Source organism: Crocodylus siamensis, chromosome 13 (assembly GCF_052110815.1).
Source record: "Crocodylus siamensis isolate JL-2025a chromosome 13, ASM5211081v1, whole genome shotgun sequence".
NCBI lineage: Eukaryota > Metazoa > Chordata > Crocodylia > Crocodylidae > Crocodylus > Crocodylus siamensis.
The window spans coordinates 1,335,771-1,356,957 of record NC_143407.1 but is presented as its reverse complement, the minus strand read 5'-3'; the positions used below and the strand labels follow the sequence as shown (position 1 = coordinate 1,356,957).

Sequence of the window (21,187 nt, the reverse complement as noted above, 5' to 3'; positions counted from 1 at the left end):
ATTTTAGCTCTTAATTATGGGAAGACACATTTGAACAGAATATTTATAAGGAAAAATATGTTAATAAATAACCAGGAGAAAGGAGGTCCCTTCTGCGTGTTGCTAGCTAGGCTGTTTGCTAATCCCGCTAGTGCTTAGAAGGGAAAATGCAGGCCCCCAAACCTCTGTGCTGTAGTTCTTCTCTCATCACAGGAGTTTTTTTTATTTAAGAAGAAGGGGACAGGGGGGAATCCGTAATTGCAGTGTCGAATTGTCAAATATGGTGAGTCCAGAAATCAAGCCAATAAAAATGGAAAACAGGGCAGGAAAAGGAAAAGAGGGAAGGTTTTGCACGGACACTTTAATTAAAATGCCACAAGAGGTTTTTGCTGTGCTCTCACACTGGTAAAGAGAGACAAGCATCTCTGTGAACACTGACACACTCTGCAAACTGTTTACAGTTCCCTGGGCAGGCTGGAAGAGATTGTGGAAACCCATCGTGCTGGGACATAGATAGGACTGAGCAGAGGGTTGATTTTCTCTTTTTTTTCCTGAAGTTTTTTAAAGTGGTTGTATTTATTAAGCAAAACATTTTCTAAGAAAAAGGATAACCCTCCTCCCCCGCAAATCGCTGTGGCCCATGCTCTTTGGATAGTCCCATGTGAGTCCAGTGTTCCAGGCAAGACAATGTGATGTATTTGCTGGGGATGATGTATAAAATTCATTCTGGGCTTATTTTTTAACTGGAAACCTAAAAAGTGAGAAGTTTCCCTGGCTTGAAGAGGTCACTGGAGTTGGATATGGCCCAGCTGTGTGTGAGGTTCCCTTAATAATAGCACTGGAGCATGCCACCATTTCCATTGTGTGGTTTATCCTCCATGCACCGTGCAAGTAGGGTAGTCCTACTATCTCCTCTGGGTGAGTAAGGGGCGGCAGCACACAGTGAAAGGACCCGTTTTTTAATGTAAATACTCAGGTTCCTACATGCCCACTGAACACCTGCTCGTGCAAATAGTCATTCCATTGCAGTGCAAGCGAGGGCAAAAAATGTGGTGTGTACAAGCGCCTCTGGCCTAAAGTCACCAGGGAGTACAGCTGAGCAGGGAACTGAGCCCGCATCTCAGGCTCGGATGATGCTCACCCCTGGGTGCTCAGAGCCCCGCATCCCCAGCAGCTAGGATTTCTCGGATCCGGTGGGCTCTGCTTGGCCACTCTTGGGACTTTCTTCCTGAGCCTGTGTTGGAGGGCTGGCTTGGCTTGTGCTGCGCCACAAAGATACTGGATCCAATCCTAGCTCCCACTCCCACTCATATTGATGGAAAGGGCTTCCATTAGGTTTTCAGTTGGACCAGGCCCATCAGGTCTTCACAGCAGATGGGCCAGGATAAGAATAAATCCGGATCCCGAGTGACTCCTCAAGATTGCAGGCTTGCTGGGGTAAGCCAGGTGCAGAGACAGCAGAAGGGTGGAGCAAGCTGGAGGGAGCAGGAGTTGAGTCACTGGGATATTTTGGGTTTCCAGGGAGGAGACTAGCTTTCAGCTTCTTTTAAAAAACAGTATTTAAAAGCTGGCAGATTCATGCCCCGGGAGACTGAAAGTTCCTGGTTCTCCGCAGCAAACTTCCCCTTGCTGCCTTGCCCAGCATGTTTCGATCCTGACTTGGAAGAACAGTTTTCAGAGGGGAGAGGACAAATCACTCTCCAGGGCCCATTTAGACACTGTACCAAATATTAAGGGTGTGGGAAGAGCAGCTCACTATGCATTGGACTGAGGCCACCAAATCCTGTTGGCTTTCTGAACAGGCCGGTTCAGTCATTAGATAATTGTTGTCTTTCGGTGCTAGCGGGGTCGAGAGAAAGTGAGCCCTCGGTGACCCGCCAGGGCATCAGGAGGATGGCAGGAGTGCTGGAAGCGCTGGAGGAGAAGAAAGGGGCTCAGTAGGCAGATAAATGCAATGTTTGCCATACGTCACTGACGGCAGTGGTGGGGCGTTTGTGCGGGAGACAGCTGTGGGTTGAAAGGGGTGTCTTGAGTTGTTAAACACCCAGTAATTTCGTCCCCCAAACTGCAGAAACGTTCCAGTCCAGAAGAACAAATAGGCCAAATCTTAGTAATTAGCTTGTTTAAGAGCACTTTCATGATGCCATTCCCACTATTTCAGTTATAAGATGCCTTTGCTTTGACTTAAGGGACACCACCAGGAGAGTAACCCAGGCTTTGGCTTCAATTATTTTATTAAAGGAAAAGAGAATGAAAGAAAAAAGCAAAATAAATCACAGTCACTTGAGTTACCATCTTGTCAGAAACCTCTCCTCAGATGCACACAAAAGACAGGACCCTTGGGACTGACTCCACTTTTCTAGCAAAGTCCAGCTAGGCCAGGGGCAGGCAACTGTTTTGGGTGCGGGGGCTGCTTCCTCAATTTTGGCAAGCTGTCTGGGCTGCATGGGTAGCCCCGCCCCTTGACAGATGCCCCGCCCCCAGTCCCAGTCTTGGGACTGGAAGCCCCACGCGCCCCAACCCCCAACCTTTGCTACCAGAAGCCTCTCCCCCAGAAGTACTCCTTTCAGTAACGGCTTTTGCCATCTCGGAACCAGAAAAAGACCAAATTATATTGTAAAAACTGAACATCTACAACAGTCATTAATTTGAGTTAAAATATTTTTGTCCTGATTTACATGTGCTGTGTAGTGTACTTTGAGGTGATTGCACAATAGCATAAAATGAATATTGTGGCGGCTGAGGGCATGCGGGAGTTGCTATAGGTTTGTGGGGGAGGGTGTGGGTATGTGTGCTGGGGGGTTGTGTGGGGGTGCATAGGTGTGGGGTGCATATGTGGGGTGAGGATGGCTATGGGGTTTCATAGTTTCTAGGGTCAGAAGGGACCTGAGCAGATCATCTAGCCCAACCGCCTGCCATGGTAGGAAAGAGTACTGGGGTCAAAGAACCCCAGCAAGGTATTCATCTAACCTCCTCTTAAAGCCCCCCAGGGTAGGGGCCAGCACCACTTCTCTTGGAAGCTGGGTCCAGACCCTAGCCGCCCTGACCGTGAAGTCGCGCCTCCTGATATCTAGCCTAAACCTGCCCTCTGCCGGCTTGTGACTGTTACTCCTGGTCACTCCTGGCGGCGCTCGGGGGAGCAGGGACTCCCCCAGTGCCTGCTGGTCCTCTCTGACTAGTTTGTAACAGGCCACAAGATCCCCCTCAGCCTTCTCTTGCGGAGGCTGAACAGGTTCAGGTCCCGTCGCCTCTCCTCGTAGGGCCTGCCCTGCTGCCCCCTGATCATACGAGTGGCCTCCTCTGGACCCTCTCCATGCTGTCCACATCCCTCCTGCAGTGCGGCGCCCAGAGCCGGACGCAGTACTCCAACTGCGGCCTGACCAGTGCCGCATAGAGGGGGAGGATCACCTCTTTGGACCTGCTCGAGATGCATCTGTGGATGCATGACAAGGTGCGGTTGGCCTTCCTAACTGCCTCTTCCCTAACCTGTAGGTATGGTGTCGGTTGTTCCTCCCGAGGTGCATCACCTTGCACTTGTCTGTGTTGAAACCCATCCTATTCTCGTCCGCCCACCCTTGTAACTGTCTAGGTCTGATTGTAGCCTGTTGCACCCTTCCAGTGTGCCCACGACCCCCCACATCTTAGTGTCATCAGCAGATTTGAACAGGGTGCTTTTTACCCCCTCGTCCAAATCACTGATAAAGATGTTGAACAGTGCGGGCCCGAGGACCGAGCCCTGGGGGACCCCACTGCCCACGTCCCTCCAGGTTGAGAAGGACCCATCCACTACCACCCTCTGGGTGCGGCCCTCCAGCCAGCTGGCGACCCATTTGACTGTGTGGGTGTCTACACCACAGCCCCCCAGTTTCTTAATGAGAACGGGGTGAGAGACGGTGTCAAAAGCCTTCCGGAAGTCCAGGAAGACGGTATCCACTGCTACCCCTGCATCTGATCTGGTGATCTGATCGTAAAAGGCCACCAGGTTGGTCTGACAGGACCTGCCACTGATGAACCCGTGTTGGTTGCCCCTAAGCATGCAGTCCCCTGCTGGCCCCTCCTGGATGTGTGCCAGCATAATTTTCTCAAACAGCTTGCCTAGGATTGAGGTGAGACTAACCGGCCTATAGTTTCCCGGGTCCTCCTTCCTGCCTTTTTTGAAGATGGGAACTACATTGGCCCTCTTCCAGTCCTCCGGTACCTCACCAGAGCACCACGAGTGCTTGTACAGCCGTGCCAGGGGACTTGCAATGACCTCAGCCAGTTCCTTGAGAACTCTAGGCTGGAGCTCATCCGGACCGGCTGACTTGAATACGTCCAATCCCTCCAGAAGCGGGGCCCAGCAGGGAGGTGGCTGTTCTGGTCCCTACTTAAGAAGACGGAGGAAAAGAAGTTGTTAAACATGTTAGCTTTGCCGTCTGGTGTCTGGGGAGAAGCGTGTGTGGGGATGGTAGCCGAACTGTGTGAGGTGGGGTAGGTGTGGGGGGTGTGTATGTATGGCAGTGCACACTGGGTCTGGTTGCATGTGTATGGTGGACTGTGCGTGGCACTCACCCTACGAATGCACACAAGCACTTTGTGCCTGTAGCTGCACAAACACAAACACACGCACTGGACTAGAGGCTGGAAGAGGCTGTCCTCCAGGTGGGTCTGCCTTCAGCCCGCAGCCGTGTGTGGTCCTGATCCAGCACTGGGCAGGGGGCCTGCCAGGAGGGCAGAGGAGCTCGTGTGCAGCCCCAGGGGCTCAGAGGCCTCCACAGCTGGAGCAAGTGCGCAGAGTCAAACCCACGGGCCCTGCCTGAAAGCATAGGGCCATGGCTGCCAGGCAGGCAGGGCCCGTGGCCTTCCTGTGGCTCCCCTTGCTGTGGGGCCAGTGTGTGTGTGTGTGTGTGTGCGCGCGCAGAGAAGGAGTCAAGGGGCCCAGAAGAGAAAGCCAGAGCTAGCTGGGTCCTGTGGTGCATGGTGCAGGACTTCTCCCTGTGGGTACTGAGGGCCTGGGTTCAAGTCCAGGTTTCTCCCCTTTTGTGGGGAGGTGCCGTCCTCCTGCAGTGGAGGGGCCTGGCGGGTGCGTGTCAAGGGGCCCAGGCCCGGAACTGCTTTCAGCTCTCCCCAGTGGTCTGGTGGTAAGGGTGCTACCCTAGGTGCCAAAGGTGGTGGGTTCAAGCCCCCCCCAGTGACTGGAGCCCTTGGGTTCCTGGGTTGTGGGTGAGTCCCTGGTTCCTGTGGGCAGGTGCACATAAGGAAGGGGGAAAGTGGGTGAGGTAGAGGTAGAAGTGGAGGAAGAAAAGATCATTTTAAAAAAAACTGAATTCTTTGCCTTCAGCCACCTCCACCTACTCTGCTCTCCTGTACTTGCCCCCACCCCAACTGCCAGCCCTAGTTTCTCCCTCCCACTTGCCACCACACAGGTCAACCTCAACCTCTTTGTCCACACCTGGCCACAGAGACCCACTGCAGACTGAGAGACTGGAGGGCTCCAGTCACTGGGGGGAGCTTGAACCCACCACCTTTGGCACCTAAGGTAGCACCCTTACCACCACACTACAGGGGAAGGCTGAAAGCAGCTCCGGGCCTGGGCCCCTTGACACGCACCCGCCGGGCCCCTCCACGGCAGGAGGACAGCACCCCCCCCACAAAAGGGGAGAGACCCGGACCTGACCCAAGTCCATGGGGAGAGGCCCTGCACCGCGCCCCCGTGCACTGGCTGCTGTGGGGGTGGGCTGCACCACACCCCTGGCCTGGCCTGCCCTCTCCCCCTGCCTGGCAGGCCCCCCTTCCGCCGCGCCGGGGAACCAGGCGGCTCCTGCAGCAACGACCGGCCCGACCCGCGCGCAGCCCTGTCCCCTCGGCCCGGCTCGGGCACACGCGGGGCTGCCGGGGCAGGCGGCAGCTGTGTCAGGGCTCCGCGGTGCCCGGGGTGGGGGGGGGGGAGACAGTTACGTCGCCGGGCGCAGCCCCGCAACAGCCCCCGGGCTGGAGGGCCCCGCGCTACGGCCCGGCCCGGCCCCCGGCCTTGCCTCCTCCCGCCTCCGCGCCTCCCGCCTGGGGCCTCCCCGGCCCGGGCCCGCAGCAGCGCTCGTGCTCGGCGCCAGGCCTGTGGAGACCACCCGGCTCCGGCGCCCCCGGCGCGGGGCTCTACCGCGCATGCTCGGGCTGCGCCCTTGACTGACGGCGGCGAGCCCCGCCCCCGGCCAGGCGCGGGCTGCCCCCCCGGGCTGCGGGTGTGCGGGCGGGAGCCGGGCGCGCCGCGGCGGGGGAGGCGGGGCGGGGGCTCGGGGAGGCGCTGCCTGCGCCCGGGCCGGGCCGGGGCCTCCATCGCCTCGTGCCGGGCGGCAGCGCCGGAGCCGGGTCGTCTCCACAGGCCCGGCGCCGAGCACGAGCGCTGCTGCGGCCCCGGGGGGAGGAGGCGAAGCCGGGGCTGGGCCGGGCCGTAGCGCGGGGGGGGGGGGCTGTGCCCCGCGACGTAACTGTCTCCCCGGGCACGGCCGCCTGCCCTGGCAGCCCCGCGTGTGCCCGAGCCGGGCTCCGGCGCCGGGTGCCCGCGGGTCGGGCCCGTCGTCGCTGCAGGTTTCAGCAGCAGGAGCCGCCCGGTTCCCCGGCGCGGCGGAGAAGAGGGGCCCTGCCGGGCAGGGGAGCCCCGCTCGCAGTGAAGCCCCCCGCCCCGGCCAGCACGGGCCGTGTAGAGACCATGCTGGCGGGGAGCATCCCAGCGCAGTGCGGCTCCGGGGCCCGTGCCACTGCCCCCGGCCCTGGGGCCAGCGGGGCCCGGCTGCCCCGGGGCTCCCTTGCAATGGGCCCGGTGCACGGTGCAGGTGGCGGGTCAAGGGGCCAGGAGGAGAGGGGCTGCCAGAGCTGGCTGGCGGTGCAGGGTGGTGGAGCGCTGCTGTGGGTTTCAGTTCTGCTGCTGATATGCTGACCCTTTTAAGCCCCAGGGCGGGGGCCTGGTGCCTGTTTGCTTGTAGGGCAGGTGGCGAGGCGGGTCGAGAGACACGCGGGAAGGGCTGCAGTCAGGCTGGCCCATTAGCAGGGTGGCTCGGGACACTGCCGCTGGGGGCAGGGGCTGCGGGTTCAAGTCTCTGCAAGGCTTGAGTCCTCTGGCCCCAACTAGTACGCAACCGACTTCCCCTCCGGCGCTTGCCTAACAGCTGGTGCTCAGAGGTGATCCTGGTTGAAAGCCGGAGGGGACTTGGAGCTGTAGCCCATTCAGATATGTCCTGAGCCACCTGGTGTCTGCCAGGTTGTTTTGGGGAAGAAAAAGCAAAAAACGCCTGATTTTCAAAGAAAATCTCATCTTTTTCACTTCTTCCTGCCAGCCCCTGGCCACAGGCTCCCACTGAGGCATAAAGGACCTGAGAGCTCCAGTCACTGGGGGGGCTTGAACCCACCACCTTTGCTACCTAGGATAGCACCCTCCCCACCAGACCACTGGGGAAAGCTGAAAGCAGTTCCGGGCCTGGGCCCCTTGACACGCACCCGCCGGGCCCCTCCACTGCAGGAAGACAGCACCTCCCCACAAAAGGGGAGAGACCTGGACCCAGGCCCACAGCACCCAAGGGGAAAGGCCCCGCACCGTGCACCACAGGCCCTGGCTAACTCAGGCCCTCACTTCTGGGCCCCTTGACTCTTTCCCTGCACACACACGCTGGCCCCACTGCAAGGGGAGCCCCGGGAAGGCCGCGGGCCCTGGCGGCCAAGGCCCCGCGCTGTCAGGCAGGGCCCGTGGGTCGGACTGCACGGGGCAGCGTCCTCCGGGCCCGGCTTTCGCTCTTGCTTGCCCAGCCGCTGCGGGCCAGGGGCCATCGCATTTGCCGCGCCGAGAGGACTCGTTCCAGCCGCCCGGGCTCGAGTCCGGAGATGTTGAGCTGGAGCCCGGGCGCTCTGCCTTAGTTTCCAGGCACGGGACCTGCCCGGAAAGAGCGAAGCTGCACGGCACGTCCCCGTGGGCTGCGGGGAACGGTGCGGGGACCGCCGCGGGGTCCCAGCTCCTGTGCGACCCCAGCCAAGGGGTGCAGACAAGGGGGTCGGAGGCCTCCAGGCACAAGGGAATCCGGCCCCAGCCCGCGCTCCGCAGCACCGGGCCTCGCGGGGCCCCCGGCTCTCGGGGAGACCCGGGGCGGGGGCAGCAGAGGCCTCGGGCTGCCCTCAGGAGCTGGACAGCCGTGTGCTGCAGAGCGCGGACTCGGGGCAGGCCACCGGCCCACATACCCTCCCCGGGGCCCGGCTCAGACCAAGGTCCAGCGCCGGGCAGTACCCGGAGGGAGCAGCCCCCGGGCGCCTGGCCCCGTGGGGGGGTCACCGCGCCGGGCCCAGGAGCCGCGCGAGACGCAGGCCAGGCCCCGCCACGGGACGCCCCCGCCGCCCTGCGCTGGGGCACGGCCTTGCTCCGGCCGGGGCCGCTGAGCCCGGGGACCGGCGCCCCCCCCCCGAGCTCCGCTGCCCTCCTGGCGGCCCCCCCGTGCTGGATCCCGTCCCCTGCAGCCCCCCCCCCCAGCCCGGGCCTGCGCCGAGAGCCCGCGACTGCTCCCCGCAGAGCGCCGGCCCCGGGGGCGCTTGGCCGGGCACAGCCGGGCTCGGCGGGGGGAGCCGCTGCCCCGCACGAGGTGCCCCCGGGGGGGGGGGGGCAGCCCGCGCCTGGCCGGGGGCGGGAGGGGCTCGCTCGCGGCCGTCCCGCCTCTCGGGCGGGGCCTCGCGAGCACGAGGCGGGCCGGGGGGGCTGCGGGGCGGGTGCTGCCCGGCGGCTCCGGCTCGAGTGCCCCCCCCCCCCCCCGCCGGGCTCGTGCTGCGAGCGCAGGGCGCACGCGCCGTGTTTCCTGGCCCCGCCGCCCCCCGCCGCGCGTCCGAGACCCCTTCCTGCCTCCTGCCCGCCAAGGGAGTTTCCCGGCTTATACGCGTGCTGCGGGCTCCCCTGCCCGTGTCAGTGTTGAATCCCACCCTGCTTTGTCGGCCCACCCCTGTAACCTGCCCTTCCCTTCCCGCGTGCCCACGCCCCCCCACATCTTGGTGTCATCAGCAAATGTGAGCAGGTGCTTTTTACCCCCTCGTCCAAGTCGCTGATGAAGATGTTGAACAGACCGAGCCCCGGGGGACCCCGCCGCCCACACCCCGCCAGGGCGAACAGGACCCGTCCACCACCGCCCTCTGCCAGCTGGCGACACGTCTGACTGTGGGTGTCGACACCACAGCCCCCAGTTTCTTAACGAGAACGGGGTGAGAGACAGTGCCGAAGGCCTCCCGAAAGCCCAGGAAGACGGTGTCCACTGCTCCCCCTGCGTCCAGGGCTTTTGTGACTTGATCATGAAAGGCCACCAGGCTGGTCTGACAGGACCTCCCCTAATGCACCCGTGCTGGTTGCCCCTGAGCATCATCCCAGCTGCCGGCCCATCACGGACGTGCTCCTGCATAATCTTCTCCAAGAGTTTCCCCAGGATTGAAGTTAGACTGACGGGCCTATAGTTGCCTGGATCCTCCCTCCTCCCTTTTTTAACGTTGGGGACCACACTGGCTTTCTTCCGGTCATCCGGCACCTGGCCCGAGCACCACGAGTGCCCATAAAGCCGTGCCAGGGGCCCCGCAATAACCCCTGCCAATTCTCTCAACACCCGGGGGTGGAGAGCATCTGGACCCGCTGATTTGAACACACGCAGCCCCTCCAGAAGCTCTCTAACCCGGTCCTCCCTGACCTTCAGCCTGGCAGCATTTCTCCCGAGCCCCCTTCCACTGGCCCGGGGCTGCTCCGAGCCAGCTCCTCCGTGCTGCCACAGCCTGCCTGGCCTACTCGCAGTAACGATCGCTCAGGACAAGCGACGTTCATTAATGGTCTGCGAGTCCGGTCCGGTTTATCCCAGTGACCATGATGAACTCCTGACATTCCTTCCAACCCTAATTTTCAATGCTTTTCCAAGTATCCATGAACTAAAGGACTATTATATAAAATCCCTCTCCAAGAGAAGCCATTGAATGAGTGCTGCAAAGAATCAGTAATGTTAAACGCTGCTATTGCTCTCTGCTAACCAAGTGGAGGTTAGATCTCCTTTCCAAAATTACCCCGTTCTAGCGCTCTGGTGCTTAAGAGGAAAAGCTGTTAGCAATCACAGTCAAGTTGCTACAAAATAAATGTAAATATACTCCTTGCATAAATATATTTAAGAAACAGTCTAAACTGAAACGTTCCTGTTGCTTGACACTGTTTTTTGTTGGGTTTTTTTGCTTAAAAGGGATGAGATGAAGAGGCAGAGGCTGAAACGGGACTGGAGAAGCCGAGAGATGGGAGCAAAGTGTGCTGCTGTTGAAGATGGCAGAGGGTTATGTTCTTCTTCCCAGGATTCACTGGAGGAAGAAAACGCATCTCTTTAAGAGGTTAGGCTAGGCTTAAAAATTAGCCCCCGTCATTCTTTAATGAGCTCCTTCTCGTTGATTAGTTTTTGCCGCATCTTTAATAGGTTGCCCGTTCATGAGCCAAAGCACATGCAATAGATTCCTAATTGTTTTTGCTTTGTGTCGGGAACCCCCTATGGTACGTAGTTCACTGGGTGGCCTCCTTCCCCCCCTTCCCCCTTGTATTCAGCTCACTTTCTGAGACATTGCTAATTTTCATCAAGGGTTTAAAGGCAATTGAAATTCTGCTACTGATAAATGTGAACACCCAAATGGCATACAGAAAAAGAAGTTTAGAAAGGCCATTATAAAGTAGAAAACCTTATGTGTTACTTAAATAGATTCCTTAACTGAAATAGCCCGCCAAGAAGGCATTGTGTCTTCTTAGCAAGAAAGCTGTTTAAGCTTTGCCAAAATGTAATCGGGGGAATTAATTATATAAACACTCTGTACTTAAATAGCTTCCTATTCTAGTAACCATTACCAACCTCAAATGCTCTTGCTATATTTGTTCATAACAATGGTGTTACAGGACTATTAAGTGAAGACTTGTACTTAAGCTTTCTTCAAAAGTAAGTGAAGACCTTGGGTATTTATAAACCAAGGGTGTCACGGAAGAGAGTGGTTGGAAACCCACCCCTAGCCTTTTAAATTAAAAAAGGGGCAAGAGGTTCCTGAAAGAAACCACATGGTTCATGTCACATCGCAGGCTTCATAGCTAGACTTGCTATGAAATATAACGACTGAATTAATCTTTCTTTTTCCACCATGGGTAAGGGTTTTCCTCCCTGCCACGCACACACCAAAGAGGGTGAAGCCAGGGCGGAAAGGAAGAGGCAAACCACAGAGCCATTAATGTGTCAAGTGAGAGACTGGGAATCAGGGCCAAAACCAGATTTTTTTAAAGCCAAAGATACAGCACGAAGCGCAGTCCTCTGGAGAGGTGGGTGCTGATCCTCCAGGGCTGCAGGCAGCTATGCAAACGATATTTGAAAGCAGCAGGAAATAAGAAAAGAGAAATGCTTCCCTTCCCCTCCTTCCCCACTGCCCGCCTCTTCCTGCTACAGGTTCCTGGGCAAAATAATGAAATCCGGATTTGAATAACCTTCAAATAGAGCGACTCTCCTCCAGGAATTTACTCAGGCTAATAAAATCCCTATTTTAGGTAATGAGACGACAATCGCTGTTGTGCAAGCAAATCAGAGCCGCTGGTTTTGAATCATTCAGACAGAAATGGGATGGAGTACGAATCAAATGCACTGCAAGCAGGAAATCAAAAGGATACATCCTGATGTACGGGTATGTCTCATATATGCTGGGTACAATTAGCAAGTTGCAAACTCCAGCTCGCTCCGAGTGTCTGTTCTGAATTGAGATTACCTAACAAAACCCAGATGATTTGGAAACTGGCTAGTTTTAATTTAAGTGTTGCAGAGATCAAAATACCCTGAACTTCATCGGCATGCCGGGTCAGTGCCATTAGCACATGAGCACGTGCCCCTGGCTCTCGCTCCCCGCTGCATGGCAGGCAGAGGGGTCTCGCCCTGGGCTGTCTCCTGTCCCAAGCTGGCACACCCAGCGCTGGCACAGGAGGAAGCCTGGGCTGCTTTGGGAGAGGGTTTGTGAGCACTGGAAGGTACCCACCTGGTCAGCACCTGGCAGGGGTGCTTGGGTAGTGAGTGGGGACCTAGCAGTCGACTGCAGGTGCGACTCAGGAGGCAGCGCTTTAGCCAGCCCCAGCCCCAGCAATGCAACAGGGGCATTTCTCTGTTTTACACTTTCTTGGTTACTGTAGGCCTCACCACTGCTTGCAATGCTGACCGTTCCCTTGTCTCCTCCTCCCTGCCAGGCCATGCAGTTTGCTTGCAGGGCTTCTGCCACATTTCTCGGCCTGCTGCATGACGTCCTTGTCCGCCATGGGGCTGTTCCACTCCCCAGGACAGGGAGAAAGTGTTTCGCGGGGAAGGCCAAGGTCCCTGCCAGGAAGACTGGCCGGATCTTCCTCCAGTACTTGAGCATGTTGCTTTGTTTCTGGGAGGCTCCCCATACACGGGACGGGTTCCCTGCATCAGGCCGTGTGAGGAGGGGCTGCCTCGCCCCGGGCACATGCTGCTCTCATCTTTCAGGTCACCTCTGCCAGCTCCCAGAAGCGGAGGGGAGCCCCACTTCGCTGCACCACCCTCCAGGCTCTTGGGCAGGGGTTACAAATTGGCGCGGCCTTTCAGAATGCGTCTGGTGCTTCACTGGTCACTGCCAGAGGGGCGGGAGAACAGGCTCTGCCCCGGCCCAAGGGCGGAGAGGTCCTGGGCACGCAGCAGTAGTCGGGCCGCAGCCTCCCCACCCCTGGAACAGCTGGGCTCAGCTGCGTTCACCCCAGGAGCCCCGCTGCTCCTGACTGCTCCACAAGCTGGAAGTCAAGAGGGCTCCTTCGGGGTCCCCCCTGCTCCCCTCTGCATTTGAACTGAGTCCCTTAAAAATGAGCAGGACTCAGCTGCACATTTGGGTAATAGGACTGGCGAATGTAGGGCCTGGGGTGGGAAGTAGCGGGGCTTTGGTAAGGATCTTGCAGGGAGCGGGGAGGTGGTGGGAACTGAGGCACTGGCACGTCCACTGCAGCCCATCCCCGCGGGCCACCAGCCTGCAAGCAAGGCAGGGGGCAGCTGGGAGAGGGGCCAAGCCCCTGGGTTGCACAGGAGCCCCTGCCCTGGCCTGCCCTCCCCGCGAGGAAACCACCGGCCCCACCAGGCCTTGTGCGGCTGCAGCTGGCTCCAGCTCTTCCCACGAGGTGGCACCAGGCTGCTGCTTTTCCTTTCCTTGCTGCTACAAGGAAAGCCCATGGAGAGGAAGGGGAAACCAGCTTGAGAGAGCTGCACAGTCCTGCTGGGGCCCCTTGCGTCTCCTGCCTTGCTGCGGGCCAGAGAGCCACAGCGACCTCCGCCTTGCAGCCTCCTGCCTGGCCAGACCGACCCGGCGCGCGGGCAGCATGCGTGGCCTCCATCTCCATCTCCTTTCACCGAGACGTGGGCGTGACGGGCAGAGCCAGCGCGGGGACAGCTCATCGGGTCTCTACCACAGACCATGAATGGAGCCTTGTGTGCCCGAGAAAGCAGCTCCCTTCTTCTCCCGGGGCAGCTGGCTGCGGGACAGTGGGGCCAGGGCTGGGGAGTAGTAGCATGCTTGCCCATCACCCCCATTCCTGGCTTTGGCCCAGCACCCAGCCCTGAGCTACCGAAACCCACTGCCCAGCTGCAGTTTCGATCGGGGCTTGTGGGCGTTCCAGGCGTGGGCGAGGGCTTGGCAGCACCGGGCCTGCCTCCGTGGCTGCCGCGTCAGCCAGGTGCATGTTCAGCTGCCCCAGCCAGTACCTGGGCAGGGCTCCTGGCGGGGGAGGATGCAGCAGGACCAGGTGGTGCAGAGCTGCTCCACCCTGGCAGGTGTTGCCCCTGCCTTGCTGTCAGGCTGGCCCTTGGGGGAGACAGAAAAAGCAGGGGGTAGGTGGTGAACACTGCTACCGGGAGCTGCTGCCAGGCAGGGGGGAAGTGGCAGCACAGAAGCCCCAAGCTTTTGGGGGCAGAAGGAAACTGCCTTCCTGTGTGAAAAGCAAGGAGCTGCAGGGACTGGACACTGCAGTGGTTGCACAGTGCCAGGACTATGCGACTAGCTCTGCTCAGGGCGGCAAGCTGGTACCCATGGGCAGCAGGGTGGAGGGCAGCAGTTCTGGGGTCTCCTTGGTGCGGGTGCCCTGCACTGCTGTCCCTCTGACCCGGGGCTGTGCTTTGTGATCGTGGCCTGGCTGCAAGAGCCACTTTACCATGCGTCTTTGGGACGCGACTGACCCAGGCTTTGGGCACTCTGCACTGGGAAGGCACCTCATACCCTCATGGCCCAGGAGGTGCCTGCTCAGGTGCTACAATTCCTTAGGGACACAGGCATCCAGGGCTGCGGCCGTCGCAGAAACGGCTATAAACCCACAGCGATGCAGGGAAACGGTTAAATCAGTGGACAAGCAACAAGATTGGGATTGTCACGAACCTGCTTGAGAGAACAAGGCTGAAGGGACTGGAAATGATCTGTAAATGCTAACAGGAAGCTATTCCTTTCTCGTTGCTTAGCACCGGTGCTTGTGACGGGAAAGCCAGTGCAGTAGAGCTGTGCTAGCGAAACGCATCAAGGACCCCAAGCAGGACACGATGCTGTGATGGGCCCAATATCAAGCAGTTTCACACTCACTCTGCTAGTTGAGTCAGTGCAGAGCAGCTGACTACAAGCTTTTTCACACTGATTCCTGTTTGTTTTAAACCTGACCATCTAGATAAGAGCTCCGGGCCAAGCTAAGTGCACACGGCGATGTGAAAGCCCACGGAGTAACACCCACTGCCCCTGCAGGAATGCGATCGGATGCATAGGCTGTCAGTTCAAAAGTCCTTGAAATCCAAAAGCAACCGACCCCTTCAAACCTGGACTTATCAACAGAGATTGGCGTTTTCCTCCCAGCTTTACTATATTAGGAGGAAGAAAAAAAAAGAAAGGCTAGAAGGGAGCCTGTTCTAACCCCGCCGCTCGAGCAAGGCTCATCTCAGCCTAAACCATCCTAGACAGGCAGGTGTTGAACCTTCACCCCCTTTCTAACCTCCCTAGTGCTTAAATCAGTCTCAGTCCTAAAACCTCTTCCTAACATCCAAACCAAATCTCCTTTGGTACAATTTAAGACTGCTTTGTCTTGCCCTGGTTCCTGTGGACAGAGAAGAGACTCCCACCATCCACTTCATAACAACCCACTCAGCTCTCCTGTGCTGCAAGGCTAAATAACCCCAGTTCTTCTCTGCTTTGCCTGCCACCTGGAAAACACGACCAGGAATCATGTTTCTTGCTCTCCACTGAACCTCTTCTAATGTATCCACGTCTTTCTTGCCACGGGGGGCTCAAAACCAATCGCAGGACTCCAGGCAACGTCTCACCGGCAAGGAATACAGCAGGAGCATCTAAGTGATGTTTCTGTCAATAGCTCCATTCAAGCAAATGGTAAGTGTATGAAGGCTGAGTAAGCTGGTCATTTGCTAAACATTTGGAGAAAAACAAACAAACAGATCACTAAATCTGCTACAGGCAAAGCTAACATGGCAAAGCATCTCTAGGAGCTCATGCTCTGGGCTGTGGAGTACCCTGGGGAGCCAGGAGTTTCCAAGTGTCCCTGTGGCACCAGTGGGAGGTACCAGGGCATCTCCTCCTCTCCAGTTTTGCAGTATGTAAGAAGCGGGCAGCTAGCGATAGAGAGGCATGCGTATGCCCCGCCAGCGATGGCCCGAGCGCCAGCCCCCGAGGCCACAGTATGAGAAGTCAAGGATGTGCACGAACACTTTCTTGCACCATATATTCACATCTTAAAAATAAAATCCTTTATTGATAGTATGAATGCTTACCACATTTAATGCCATCAGTTGGAAAAGTGATTCGCAACATCCGCTTAGTACATTTGGCTTTACAAATTTACAAATGTTAACAATTAATACTAGTGTACGTCTTTTGCACTTCATGATGCCCCACTGGCGGTTGACAAAAAAAACTCTGCAACAATTCCTGCTTATGGCTAAGATGCGAATCACAGGAAAACTTAGTTGCTTCCACACACAGAATCTACGTCAAAAAGTTCAAATACTAACTCTAACTGTTATTGGATTAGCTGGATCCATTTTAATATTTGTGCTTAGTTTAATCTCAGAAGATAGGCTACTAGCAAAAATACATATTCTTTTGCACCCCCCCCTTCCTATATTATAGAAGAAATACATTATTCAGTGCATTTCCTAAGAAATAAACTTAATTAGAGTATATATCTCTACAGAGCCACGTCATAAAGAAAGGGGATAATACCACTTGGATTAAAAGCAAGGAAACAGGGTGGAGCAGCTGTTCCACCCTCAGTTTTGAGTTAGAAGTGATACGCCAGCTCCATTCCCCCACCAGTTCTCAGCTCTTCCCCTTAATCAGGAGAAAAAATTGGCTGGGGACACATCAAATTCTAGATGTGCTTTCCAAAGAGTCACTCCCCTCTAGCCTCGTATTATTCTACTATTACAATGAGTTAGGAGTAACAGTGCATAAATCCCTAACTTCAGTCGACAGATGCCGGTTTCTACTGGATTACACCAAAGGCCTGACATGTCTGTAGGGCCAAGAGAAGGGCTGTTAGGACTGGCTCCTCCAGAGCAGCTCAGCTCTCAAGGCCTACAATCCACGATTCAGAGCTTGGAGTGACCTCTTAGGTCATGGACAGCAGCGCCTCCCATGCACTTTGGGGGGAATATTTCCTATAGCAAAGTAGGAAGTGTTTCGACTCTACCCAAATGATAAGTGACGACAGGAGAGAATGCCCCTGGGGGCTCTGTGGGGCTGAGCTCCAGGCACCGGGCTGCTGCTGCAGACTGTAAGACACGGCCCAGCATTGGGGAGCAAACAAAAAAAAAAAAATTGATTTCTCACCTTTGTGTGGTTCTTGCCTCCCGCTGTGCCCTTGTGAGGCTTGCTCCAAGCTGGTGCCTCATCTCCAATCTGCTCTACTGATCTTTGCCCGCCTTACGTCTGGCCTGTACCACTGCAGCACCTGAACCTGCGCTGTCCTCTGCAGTGAGCTAGCAGCGCGGACCACAGTCTACCCCTTTACTTAAATGCCCAAGTCAACCGTTATAACTGCACTGGAATCTGTTGTAAGCTACGTCAGCCATCGCTACTGGTCAGTTCAACATGCTGGAGCGCTTTCCTGGAGGAGGTCTGCCCCTAAAGCACGGGCAGCATACTGAGTTTTAAGTAACTGCTCTCTTGTGTGACAATCCCGAGGCATTTCCACCTTTCCTTTATGAAGCAAGGAGAACCTCAATAATACCCGACTAAGATTTATATATAAGTATTATGTGTTTAACATGTACACGCGGGCACCTACCTATACATATATATGCATATCTATCTATGAAAGAGTTAACAATTTGGTTCCACGGTTGCAGCCAGTGAAGGCTAGCAGGCTCTATTGCAAACCCGATTAGTCAGAAAAATCTGTGTCAGTCTGCTGCGTAGCACGCTTACAAAGTGAGCAACTTATTGCTTTTGATCATCGTACAGATCCCATCTTTCCGTTGCAAAAACCTGTTTGGAATGGGGCAGAGATTTCACTTTTCAAGTAATAGCAAGATGCTTATCAAGTAATAGCACGATCCTGGTCTCAGAAGTTCTACACACAACAGCAGAACGCGTGAGGAATTTTAACGTGGAAGGTGACCGGCCGGGAAGCCATCTCTCGCACTTGAATCCACACCGAGACATCTTTGGATGGAGTTATTAAGCTGAAGGAAAACTGGCACCTGACTATTTAATATGCCCACCGGACTTGGACAACTCCAGCTAGGAAAGAAAGATCTCTGGCCGGTACCAGGACCAAATTCTCCCGCAAGTAGCTCCCGTGCACCTCCAGAGAGGTCAATAGGAGCGGTGGTCTCGCAGGGCCAAACCTGGCCTTCTGGGCCAGTCAGCAGTCACCTTCCAGGAGTCACTGTGTAGCACTTGGCTTACTGACTTGTTCTACGAACAGTTGGTTTCAGTGTTGTTTTAGACATTCAGGATTCACAGAGAACTCATCACTGCAGTTGGATGGTCTTCCTGCCCCTCCTCCCTCCCCTTCTGCGTGTTTTGTTTTTTTTGTTGCAGAGAACCACATTCATACTGTAGGCTTTGTTCAGGCACTTTTTATACAATGTTCATCTGGAGTAAAAGTCTGTGAAGTCATTTCTGCATAATTTAAAATGAGCCTTTCAGTCCCACGACAGTTGCTAGCCGGCGCCCGGCACGGGGTTGAGATTCTTGCCTCCTCAGTTGACCTGACTCCTGCCACGAGACCCCTTTTGAGGCTACCTTCTAGCTCTAGTTCCTGTTAATACGGCAACGCAAAAATCCTTTCCTACCTACTTTGAAAAGAGAAAAAAACAAAAGGGACCCTATTAAATGCATGACATGGACAGAGGCTGCTGCTATCCAAATAAATAACATGAAGTGGGGAGAGCACGTCTCAGCTCCAGGATGCCGAGCCTTGGAATGTCACCTCGACGCCTTCTGGAGACTAGCTGCTAGTTGGCAGCAGTATCTCAATGTCTTTACCGTTTGCTACGACAGCATTGTTAGAGCAGCTGCCTGCTAAGTCCATGGGGGTGCCCAGAGAAGACGCCTGGGAAAGTGTTTTGGTTAGCGGGGCAGGAGTTGCTGGGGACTGAGCCAGGCCAGGCTTCTTTGGAGGAATAGGTGGGGGGTTCCCTCTTTCTGCTCTGGGGATGGTTGGTGACTTTATTCCTGGAGACAACGGGCTCAGCGGGCTGGAGACCTTGCCTGGGTTTGGGGAATGGCCAGACTCACTTTTGGGGCTCACGGCATTTGCCAGATTTCGGTAGTCTGTGCCAAAGGGTGAGCTATTGGGGGAGACCGGTTTTATAGTCCCCTGCTGACTGGTGAATCGGGAAAGGACCTGAGTGACGGTATTGCGGGCTAACTGCTTGGCAGCAGAGTTATCTGCAAGGGTCGGAGACAAATCCCTTGAAGGAGGACTCTGCAGCCCACTGGACTGATGGTCCTGATCCGCTTGAGACTGGAATTTATGGCGAGCGGCGTGGAAACGCTGGTTGATTCCCACCTGGTAGGATGACTGATAGCCGGGACTGCTCGCTGAAGCTCCCACCAGGCGTTTAGAGAGAACCGGAGAGGAGCACGGGGAGGGCGTCAGGGAGGAGGCCGCGGTGCTGCTGGGGGACACAGATGCCCCAGACGAAGGGAGCTGTGCAGTCACATGGACCGGAGACTCCACTCGCACTGGGGAGCTTCCGTTCTCAGCCGCGCTGTCGGGGGCCGGCTCAGCGGGTTTCTGGGTCTCCTTCCCACTGGCCTGCAGTAGCTCACTACCTGCTTGCATGTCTGCATCGCAGTGCCCGTTTGCTTTTGCATAGGACGAGGGAGGTGTGATGGGGCTGGGCAGCGCCATGGGCGAGGCTCTGCCTGCGCTGCCCACGCTGGCTTTGTCTGCTTCGGCACCGCCTGTCTGGCAAGACACAGACCTCACCGACCTGCTCTCGGTTTCAACAGCTCTGGTCACTGTGGAGGGGCTTGGCTGCGAGCAGTCAGCAGGGCTGCCGTCCCCGTGAGAAGCCTCCAGTTCCTTCAAGGCTTTCTTCAGGTTTTCCACTTCTTCCTTGAGGGCCCTGGTCCGGTTCTCCTCCCGGTTCAGCTTGGCTTTCAGCTGCTCTCTCTCGATGTCAAACTCTGAGAGCTGCTTCTCCACCTGTGCCTCCATCTGCAAGCCCCACTTCTTCTTGGAGGCCAGCTCTTCCTCCAGCCGGCTCACTCTGCTCCTCTCCTTCTCCAGTTTCAGACTTAGCTCTCCTGCCTTCTGCGCTTCTTCTGCTGCTTTGGCTGTGGCTTTCTTGCACTCCAGGACCAGTATGGAGGACAGCTGCTTGTGGCGTGCCCTCTCCTCCTCCAACTGGCTTGTCAGCTTCTTCTGCTCTTTCTCCAACTTCTTCCCTTGGGATTTTTCAAACTCCAACTAGAAAAGAAGACAGGAGGTTCTCAGAAGGAAGCACCAAGTTTGGCAAATGCCACAGAAGCAATGTTTCCAATCCCAAAGAGTCAGTGGGGAGGCCCTGCAGACCTGAAAGCATTTTCTCACCTGTGAGCTCTGATCCCCATGTGCCCCAACCACAGATGGCAACCTTAACACCAAAAGCAAGGGGGTCCTGTCCTATCTAGGGGCAACCAAGTGCAGCGAGGTAAAAAGCTAGCTCGAAATCACATCTTGCCAGGCACAAAGCATGAACAGATCAGTCAAGTACTGAATGCTGGGCAGTGTGCAGCTGGTGTCCTTGTAATGCAACACCTGCGGCCAGCCCTGCAAGGATTGAGGCGGTCATCTCAACTGGAGACTCCTTTACACTCCACCTTATTTGTTTCCTGCTCAGTCTGCTCCTTATGCTACTTAGCAATGGTTATGGAGGTCTAAAGTCTAACGTCTTAACATGCTATTGCTCCTGCATACCAGCTAAAGCAGCAGCAGGGATTTGGCTTGCTGCAGCTTTCTGAACAGGAGAATACTAGTCCTTCCCACACTGGTCGGCATTCTGCACTAGTACTGCACAGCATCAGAGCCGGCAGTGGTGGGACTGCAAGGCTCAGCCCCCTCCCACAGCTCTTTTCAGGTCTCAAGCAAGCTCCTGAACCTATTTCATTGCTGCTGAACACTTCAGCTGTGCATAAATCTGGGCAGGCTCTGGACATAGTTTACATCCCGTTGCCAAGAGCCAAGAAAAGAATAATGCCTGGAATCAGACCCTTCACATTCCTCCACCACACCAGCGCAGTTGGAGGAGCCCGCTCCCCAGCCCACGGATAAGGATGCGTTCCCAGGACACGCAGTTCTCCGGAGCAGGGTTCGTTACCAAGCACGGAAGCACACCTGCTGAGTGAGCCGCTCCCTCTCCTTCTCCAGCATGTAGGTGACATCATCTCCTTCGGCCGTGTCTTGGGCGTGCCGCTGCCGCTCCTCCTCCAGGTCCAGGATCACCTTCCAAACAGGCACAGACACTTCAGTCACCAGACAGCAGAGACTCATGGAAACAGCTGCTCTGAATGGCCCGAGACCAGTGCTGTGCAGTGGCCAAGGCCAAATTCGGGCAGACAGGTGAAATAGCATCCCTCAAATGCAAAGGGTCAGCCCAAAGTTGTGCCGGAGAGACGACCGTGCGGCATCACCTGCAACCCATGCATGTCCTTATTTTAGCCTTTAAGAGCTAGCTTTCGAGAGCCAGCCTAC

General features: G+C 56.3%; 1 protein-coding gene and 1 long non-coding RNA gene across 4 annotated transcripts in view; one reads left to right on the top strand and one right to left on the bottom strand.

Moving 5' to 3' along the window:
- The first annotated feature begins 8,738 nt into the window (after positions 1-8,738).
- LOC149853640 (uncharacterized) lies at positions 8,739-15,595 on the top strand. Of its 2 annotated transcripts, none has more exons than XR_016439034.1 (3): positions 8,739-10,332; positions 11,516-11,649; positions 14,663-15,595. It is a non-coding gene; the product is annotated as an uncharacterized LOC149853640 (long non-coding RNA). The 2 variants fall into 2 exon arrangements; XR_016439033.1 differs by lacking the exon at positions 14,663-15,595 and having other exon boundaries at positions 8,739-9,183; positions 10,191-10,332; positions 11,516-11,967.
- Positions 15,596-15,723: 128 nt separating this feature from the next.
- Positions 15,724-21,187, bottom strand: part of CTTNBP2NL (CTTNBP2 N-terminal like) — a 73,740-nt gene continuing 68,276 nt past the window's right edge. For both annotated transcript variants that reach the window (XM_090026488.1, XM_090026489.1), the window contains 2 exons: positions 20,831-20,938; positions 15,724-19,924 (listed from right to left, as the gene is read on the bottom strand). In XM_090026488.1, the coding sequence (XP_089882614.1) occupies positions 18,455-19,924; positions 20,831-20,938 (1,578 nt within the window). In that variant the 3' untranslated portion in view covers positions 15,724-18,454. The remainder of the gene's footprint in view (positions 19,925-20,830; positions 20,939-21,187) is intronic.